This window comes from Trichosurus vulpecula, chromosome 6, assembly GCF_011100635.1.
Source record: "Trichosurus vulpecula isolate mTriVul1 chromosome 6, mTriVul1.pri, whole genome shotgun sequence".
Lineage (NCBI taxonomy): Eukaryota > Metazoa > Chordata > Mammalia > Diprotodontia > Phalangeridae > Trichosurus > Trichosurus vulpecula.
The window spans coordinates 269,484,448-269,494,120 of record NC_050578.1 but is presented as its reverse complement, the minus strand read 5'-3'; the positions used below and the strand labels follow the sequence as shown (position 1 = coordinate 269,494,120).

The window sequence follows — 9,673 nt, the reverse complement described above, 5'->3', positions numbered from 1 at the left end:
TCGTCTTTCATGTTTTGCTCTTCACATGGTAATGCTTTTTTCTTTCTTTTATTATTTTGTATTGTTTTACCACTTAAATTTGTTTGTTTTCCTTTTCTTATTTTGCATATAAGTTTAAGATAAAAAGTAGAAAAAAAGGAAAGAAATGAGAAAAATTTTAAGGGCCTTTCCAGCTGTTCAACCATGATTCTATGACGTATAAAATGAGAATGCTTGAATACATGATGTCCAAGCTCCTACATCTCTCTGGCATTCTGTGTTATACTCTAAAGAACTTCCTAATTCAGATACTCAATATTCTATACATAGATCTAATACTCTGTGTTCTATATTCTAAGTCTCTTCAAGATCTGAAATTTTAGTATATCCAGGTTCCGCCTCTGTGGAATGACAGAGAAAATCTAGATAATAGAGAGCATTTATGTGTTGCTTTAAGTTTTACAGAGAACTTTACATACATTATCTCTTCTTAGCCACACAATTATCCTGTGAGATGGGTGTTGTTATTATACTGTTTTTACAGATGAGGAATCCGAGGAACAGAGAGCTTAAGTGCTGTGTCCTGAGTGATGTAGACAAGAAGCACCTGAGGCAGAATGTCAACTCAGTTCTTTGTTGCTTCTAGTATAAAACTCTATTCTCTGTGCCACCCATCTGCCTCTTGGTGTCACTCGAGATCTAAATCATATGAACCACTAAATTCTATATCTCTCTTTGATGGTTCTTGAATTCTATCAGGTTGCCACCACTATGTCTGTGGAAGTGGGGACTCAGACCACTTTGACTGAATTCATCTTAATCGGCTTCTCAGCTGATGTCCAGATGCATCTGGTGTTCTTCACAGGTTTTTTGCTCATATTTCGGTAACATTGGCAGGGAACCTGACTCTAATTATCTTAATCAGAATCGACTCCTGTTTGTATACACCAATATATTTTTTCATTGGGAGTCTGTCATTCTTAGATTTCTGGTATGTATCTGTGTACACCCCCAAAATCCTGGTCACCTGCATTTCAGAGGACAAACGTACATCCTCAGCAGTCTGTGGTGCCCAATGTTTTTTTTCCTGTGGCATGGCTTATACTGAGTGGTACCTCCTTGCTGCTATGGCCTATGACCATTATGTAGCAAACTGCAACCCCACTCTCTATTCAGCTTCTCATGTCCAGGTCTCTCTGTGTTGAGCTGGTTGTTGGGTCCTATATAGCTGGGGTCTTGAATGCCATAGCCTACACTGCTAACACATTTCGCTTGAAATTTCATGGGAAAAACATTATTGAGCAATTCTTCTGTGGTGTACGACCCCTGGTACAGATGTGCTGCATGGACACACAGGTGTATGAGAAGGTGCTGCTGGGAATGGTGGGTTTCACAGTTTTATCTAGCAAACTAGCCAGCCTGATATCCTACTTCAATATCCTCCTGGCCATCCTTCGGATCCGCTCAGCCTCAGGAAGGCAGAAGGCTTTCTCCACCTGTGCCTCCCACATGATCTCTGTCATGCTTTTCAATGGGTCCCTCCTCTTCAGGTACTCAAGACCCAGCTCCACCTATTCCCTGGAGAAGAACAAATTGGCTGCCCTGTTCTACACAGTGGTGAATCCCTTGCTCAATCCCATGATCTATAGTTTTAGGATCAAGGATGTGAAGGAGTCTTTCAAGAAAGCAATACAGAGAATCAAAGCACCCAGATGATTTTTATTCATATCCAAGATATTTTTATCACATCCCTAAAATGAAGGACAAATAAATCATATGTTTTCTGTGTATTTTTGTTACAATTTATTCAAATATGATAGTTCATTGCAAGAGGCAAAGAGGCAGCAAAATGTCTATTGTAGAATCGTTTACTAGAAAGCAAGAGAGTAGAGCTTGACTCCATACACCAGTAGCAGTCTTCTGGGTATGCTAAGGTAAGAAATATAACTTTATTAGACTCAATTTATTTATCTATAAAGTGGGGTGCTAAAGTAAATTCCAAACTCCTGATCAGTTCCAAAATCTGATATTGTAATTCAGTTCAATTAGAAAAGTATTTATTGAAGCAGTAAAAAAGTTTAGATATAATATTGTGTTTGTGAAATTCTTCTTCTTGATGTTTTCTTCTTTTACACATATTCAAAAATTTACGAGCACTGGGAACTCCATACTAGCCATGGCAGCGTTGTTGTATGGTGGTTTGTAGCTAGATTTTCCCATGAAGACAAATCATTCTGTATATGTAACCCTGACAAGTAACTTCACCTCTGAATGCTCTTGGAAACTATGTAAGATTATATAGATATATTTTCACACATACATATACATATATATACATATATGTACACACACATACACACATATATGTGTATATATGTATATATATTTACACACACATATATACATACATACACACATATATGTGTATATATGTATATGTATGTATTTACACAAACATATATACATACATACATATACACACACACATATGTGTGTGTGTGTGTGTGTGTCTGTGTCTGTGTGTCTGTGTGTATGTGTGTTTAAATATGTCCTACAATGGTAGAGGAATGAACTTAGCTTAAAAGGGCCAAGGTCTCCTACTCTATCCTGGGCCATCTCTAGTTGTCCTGATCTATAGGTATATCTCTAGATATATCTGGCCACTGGACTCAGATGGCTCTGGAGGAATGAGCGAGGCTGGTGACTTTGCACAGCCAGCCCTCACTCAAACCTAATTCAATTCCAAGTCATGGCATCATCTTCCTGATGTCATGGTGTTCTTTGAGAATGAAGGACAAACGATGGTGAGGAAATATCTTCAAGAAAGACTTCTCTACAATAATTAAATTGAAGTTCAAATCCTTATTCTGATCACATTAAATTAAAATGTACTTTTGATCTTACTGGGTAAATATTAGCTCACATGTATTTTCAAATTAATTTAAAATCAAAACAAAATTTAGCCTGATAACTTTATTTTAGTTAAAAATTTGCATTAGGAACTTTTCATAGCTTGTAGTAGTAAATCATTCATACCATAGTCAGACAGAGAAGACACTTGGAAGGGAGATTGAGGGGACTAAGGTTGATGGAGAGAGAGAGAGAGAGAGAGAGAGAGAGAGAGAGAGAGAGAGAGAGAGAGACTATTGAGAATATTGGGAACAGAGGTGGATGGTGCATTTTGAAATATAAATAACTACAAAAAAGACAAAATAATTAATGAATTGATTTGATCAAGTGCTTAAGAGCTTTTGTGCCTCACAAAATTCTTTTTAAAAATGAACTTTTTAGAAGACTTTTTTTTTAAACCCCCATGTTGAGCCCTCAATGACAATGATTTCATTTATTCTCCAATATAAGAAGCGATCAGTATAGATCTAACCTCCTAATAAAACTGAATGTCATGGTAGTGTGGATAAAGAGTAAAATTCTATGTCCCCGACATTTCTACATAGATTCATTTCTAAAATTTCCATTGCTTAAAAAATTCAAGATATATTCTAATCTATTCTGATGTTCCAACCCCTGTCAAAATAGGCAAAGAGAAGCAGAGAGACTGTCGTTTAGAAAATCTGGGAAAGTTGGGTGGCAATAGAGGAACAAATACCCACTGCAATTTTACCAAATGAAGAAAATCTCTAAGCAAATTACAGAAACCTTGGCTTCATGGTAAAGTCTTTTCAAATAATGTGACACATAGGGTTGAGTATAGCACTTCTTTGACAAAAATCATTTTTCACTCTATTGAGAATACAAACAGGTCTATTTTTCATTCCCTTATTAAATGGTTCATAACAAAGCATGAAAGTATTTGGTGACAGTAACTATGGGGAAAATTGGATTTCTGTTTTCTATTTAGGTCTTGAATTTAATTAATGGGATTTTAAACTTGCCTTTCATGCACTAACAGACCCTCAGCAGGGCATCAGGTCTCTGAGTGTGCAATATTAGGTCTATTAATCATCAGCTAATAAGCAGATGAAACCTGTGTTAGTAGATGTAAATGTAACACAGATAGGCTCTGGAACTACTCTAAGAATTCAACCTCAGAAAAGCAGATTGGATCCTTGGAAAAAGACTAATTCTCCTCCCCGTTATGGTTCTCGGATAAATGCGAGAGGACAGAGGGTCTTTCTAGTACCATCGCACATGATTCCGCCATCTGTTATCCTTTCCTTTATATAATTCACCCTGTTATTTTCTTTTCAATATCATCTAATAAATAATTAGTTCCCCCAATATCAATTTAACTGATTAATATCGATTAGCTTTTATCAAGTGATATTTAATGAGAAGAAACATCAAAGACTAAGGTATAAGAATACTGCCCCACCCAACAGGGCATTCTCTATATATACCTCAATAATGAGGTAGACATAATCAGAGTATCTTTGACGAAAACATAAAATGGTTGTAATAAAATATCCCCCCCCCCCAGAAAATCAAGGTCATTTTTTTTTTACCATCTGGCTCCCTGGGGACAGTGGGGTCAAACTTAAAGTAGTAGCTACAAAACATTCCTTTCATCAAGTTCACTTTTGAATATGGCATAACTGATAGGCCAGTCACTCCATTGCTGGCAGGTTATTGAGTGTCAACTGTCAAGTCAAGTCATTGCTGTAATGGGCTAAGCAGGTAACTACTTGGGTGTGTGCTCACTCCATGGGCTTAGCTGATGTGAGCACTAAAGTCTCTGCTATGAACTCCCATCGGTCGGAATTTCAGAGATCGTAATTTTGTTCTTTCTCTAAATCTAACTGACCTAAGACCAGTAAAGAGCAAACACAACAGAAAAAGAAGGAAAAAGTGTGTTCAAACCACATGACATTCAGCCTCCTCAACAGAAGGTTCATGATTCTCCCTCTCCTTCACTCAAAAGCTACCATGGAGAGAAAGAGAGAGTTCATCAATTTGTTCTTTTTGTATGCAAATTCAGTTCCAACTCAATAGCTGATTTACAGAATTTCCATCTCCATTCAATAATCATAGAATATGTCCCCATCCTTTCAATAATGGCAGAGATCCCTCACTGTGCATCACCAGAAGTAGATTCACCCTGTCTCCATTTAGAATGCCAACAGGAAGACTATCCCAGGCATGCTCCAAAGGCTGAACCTTCATTAGCCAGTTTCCAATTACATAAAAATGACAAATCATGGACTCATCAATGTACAAATGCAGGAAATGCAAATGAATTTTATTGTTTTGTTAATATTAATTATCAGAGCCCCATTAACATTCATCTCTACTCCAGTAGCACCAGCTAATTCATGTTGCTCTTGACTATGCTATACTCAATATAATCATGTAGAATTGCCTAAAATTAGGTTAGAGCATTTTGTCTGTTTCTTTTTTTTTCTCACTGAAAATTTTACAGTCCTCTTCTGGCATCTCAATGCTTTAAAGATAACCCTTAAGTCACTGAAGCACAAATTTTAACAAGTCTTACCAAGTTGTAAGGAGCCCTAATGTAAGCCCTAACATGAAATGCAAATAGATTTTCTTAGAACAAGCCCAGCTACATTTGGAGAGACTCAACATCATTTTCTTTTCAGAGCAATGAATTATTCATCAGCTTTCAAAGATCATTATTTGTTGTAAAGGGGTTGCAATCGGCATCACCAACTTTCACCAAACCATAAAGTAAGAAGTCTTGAAGTAAGAAAACTTTAAAGTGAAATGTACTTGTAAAAGTACCTCTATAATCATAGGTGGTTAAATAATATTTCTGTGTTTCCTTAAAACCATATTAATGTTGAAATTTAAGCCTTTCTGGAAAAGGTATTTGCCTAAAAATTAACAAATATTTTCACCACCATTAAAACTTAAACTCCTTGAGGGCAGGAACTATTTTAACCTTTCTTCATATCTTTAGCATTTAGTTCAGTACCTGGGGTACATAGTAAGACATTAATATATGCTCATCGACTGGAGGACTGAATGTTTGAAATACATATAGCCCATTTTCACACATTGCCAGAAACAGGATCTGAGTACAGATCTCCCTCACTACAAATATAGAAAAAAGTCCCTAGAACCAACTCTGCCTCCAGTATGAATTAAACAATCAACAGCGCTTGATTCTACAATCTCACTTTTCTTCAAATATTAATCCAAACTCACCCTGCTAGACGCAGGGCTTTATGACATAACCTAAAATGACTCACCTCTTATTACACTATTCACTACCAAAAAAGAAGGTCTATTCGAGATCACTTTTAATAGAAAACATTTGACATAATTCTGAGTGTCAGATGACAGTCACATCAAATATATGTATGAAGATTTTGGGGAAAAACACAATGTTTTCTTCAAACTCAGGAAGGGGTAATTTTGCAGAGTTTCTTTAGGGCTTCTTTCACATCCTTATTCCTCATGCTGTAGATCATGGGGTTCAACATGGGGAAGACCACTGTGTAAAATGTGGAGACAATTTTGTCCCGCTCCAGGGCATAGCTGGAACTTGGGCGAGAATAAATGTAGAGAATAGAGCCATAGTATAAGGTAACAGAAATCAAGTGAGAAGAACAGGTAGAAAAGGCTTTGAGTCGGCCCTGGGCAGAGCGAATCCTCAAGATGGCAGCAATGATGAAGAGGTAGGAGGCCAGGATTAGTAGAGTAGGAGTGATGACATTGGAGGCCAAGAGGAAATAGAGCACCTCCTGGTAACTGTCTTTCACATTACATGCCAGCTTCACCAAGGGTGGGACGTCACAGAAGAAGTCATCAATGATATTATCCCCACAGAAATTCAGAGTGAATGTATTGCTAGTAAGTATGATAGCATTGACAAAACCACCAATGTAGGACATGCCAACCAGACATATACACAACCATCGAGACATGGCCTGAGCATAGAGCAGTGGATTGGAGATAGCTATGTAACGGTCATATGCCATGGCAGCCAACAGGTAGCATTCACTATACGCTAGTCCAGCTGAGAAGAAGAACTGAGACACACATCCAGCGAAGGAGATGCTCTTGTCCTCAGAGACACAGGTCACCATGATTTTGGGAGTATAAACAGAGGAATACCAGAGATCCAGAAAAGACAGATTCCCAATGAAGAAATACATAGGGGTGTGCAGCCGGGAGTCTGTATAGATTAACACTATCAAAGTGATATTCCCCACCACTGTCATAGAGTATACCATGAGAAAAAGGACAAAGAGGATCAGTTGTATCATAGGATCCTGGGTGAAACCTAGTAGGATGAACTCAGTTACAGTATGGTTGTTTTTCTCCATGCCTGCAGAGGGTTTCATCTACCATGGAGAAGTGGTTCAAAAGCACCATTGATCATACCTGGGTAAAACAAATGAAAAACAAACATTGCATTATTGGGTAAACTATACAATCAACAGGCGGCAACTTGTGCCTATCACTTAATCTTGTTGATCTCTGCTCGTCATTTGGTTAACCCTCGCTGGCAGCAGAAGTTTGGAATAGTTCTTATGTCATTGGAGGTGGGCTTGGGTTCTCAAAGTCTCTAAAGAGAGATCAAGCCTACTAGGCTGAAAAGGTTTCAAGTGAATGCTGAGTTACTGACTTCATGACTGCCACCCAAGGCTTAGCCCAGCTAACTTCAAGAGACTCACTACCTGCCAGTCTGAAGGGTAAAGGATATCTCAGCCACAGCTGTGTTCAACAAATGTCTGCCAATCTATTGAAAATTGTTCTATGAAATGGTGGCAGGATTGTCAACTACAATGAAATCTCCACAAAGTATGGAAGTATTGGATAGAGTATCGTTTTTAAATACACATAGTTACACTGCTAGACCATGAGGCTATTCCTGCTTATGATTAATAGGATCTCATTAATCAACTCTCTCTTAACCTAGTGGATCAAGAAATTATGGAGCCATTGCTTCATCATTGAGTCCAACCTTTTTATTTTTCAGATAAGGAAACTAAGACAGGGAGTAGATGTAATTTATCCAAGGTCATGTGACTCCAAATTCAGTTCTCATTCCACCAAACTACAATGCCTCACCTCTTTTGACTCCTTGTTGTGTTAGTATGATACATATATGTATTTTTACAATCATCAAGAATAACAAAATCTCAGAATCAAGTGTGGAAAAGGCCTTCATGAGGCATTATCCATGAAACTCAATACTGGAAGGAATTCTCGCTGCAACAGATCTAAAAAGTTCTTATCTAGCCTTTGCTTGATGACTTCTAGGATCAAAAAAATTGTTTTATTATTTTAAATCAGAGTGCACACTCTTATTGTATTTAGGAATAAAATGAATGAGGCTAAGTTCATCAAAGAACTCTTCTTTTGCATTCTGTAATAGATACTTCTAGCTTATTTCTATTGCCTCCCCCACTAATTGAAAATAATTCAAACTAGTGAAATCGTACCACATCATCCTCCTAATCATCATTATGCTTGTTGGACTGTTATGCTGGTAGACCAACTAGGTGGCAGAGTGGAAAGAATTCCAGGCCTGGAGTCAGGAAGTCTCATCTTCCTACTTTCAAATCTGGCCTCAGACCCTTACAGGTAATTAAACTGTATTTGTCTCAGTTTTATGATCTGTAAAATGAGCTGGAGAAGAAAATGGCAAATACATGTACTCATCCATTAAGAAAACCCTGAAGGAAATCATGAAGAGTAAAGAGTTTCATATGTTACTGAAATACTTCCTTTATTTTCAGTCTTAGTAACAGCTCTTCCCAAATAAAGCTTTTGTTTTCTTACATAGGTGATTTCATTTTGTCCTCACTACAGCTCCATAGTGGAGGTGGTGAATTTACAGGGAGACCTTGCAAGAAACATGCTACTTTGGGGGAAGAAAACACATTTACTTAGGCTTTCCATTGGTCCTTTTAAACAGGCATGAAGATGTTCAGGAAGATATGTGGCAGACCTCAGTTCATAAGCCCTACATTCAAATCCCACCTCAGACACTTATCAGCTATGTGAACTTAGGTAAGTGACTTATCCTCTCTTCCTGCCTCATTCTCCTCATCTGTAAATGAGAGAGATTAGACTAAGTGTCCAATCAAAATCCTTTAAGTGGTCTTCAAGCTCCCTTTCAGATGTAAATCTTTATTTTTTTTTTAGTGTGAATTTCTTTTTTTTAATATTTTTTTGTTTTTAGTTTACCACACACGGTTCTACATGATTTTCAGTTCCAGATTGTCTCCCCTCTCTCCCCTCTCCCTCCCCAAGACGGCATGTAATCTCATATAACTACCATGTATAACTTCGCATTGAATTAATTTATACACTAGTCAAGTTGTGGAGAAGAATTATGACCAATGGAGTAAATCATGAGAAAGAAGAGACAGAACCAAAAAAAAAAAAAAAACAAAACCCCAAAAACAAAAAAAAAAAAGAGAAGCAAAAAAGGCGAGCATGTAGTGTGCCTCAATCTACACTCAAACTTCACAGTTCTTTCTCTGGATGTAGATAGCATTCTCCATCGTGAGTCCCCTGGAGTTGTCCTTGCACCTTGTGTTGCTGAGAAGAGCGAAGTCTGTCAGGGTTGGTCCCCACGGAATTCATATATCTGTGGTTGTGTACAATGTTCTCCTGGCTCTGCTCCGATCACTCAGCATTATGTCGTGTAGGTTTTTCCAGGTTGTTACGAAGTCCGTATCACTCCCATTTCTTATGGCACAACAGTATTCCATTACCTTCAGATACCACAGCTTCTGCAGCCATTTCCCAATTGATGGGT

General features: G+C 37.7%; 1 protein-coding gene and 1 pseudogene across 1 annotated transcript; one reads left to right on the top strand and one right to left on the bottom strand.

Annotated features, from left to right (window-relative positions):
• Nucleotides 1-717: 717 nt before the first annotated feature.
• On the top strand, nucleotides 718-1,695 carry LOC118855185 (annotated as a pseudogene).
• A 4,601-nt stretch (nucleotides 1,696-6,296) lies between these two features.
• Nucleotides 6,297-7,226, bottom strand: LOC118854518 (olfactory receptor 1013-like). The gene has a single exon (XM_036764884.1). The coding sequence runs from the start codon at nucleotides 7,224-7,226 to the stop codon at nucleotides 6,297-6,299; it is 930 nt and encodes a 309-aa protein (XP_036620779.1).
• Between the last annotated feature and the right edge of the window lie 2,447 nt (nucleotides 7,227-9,673).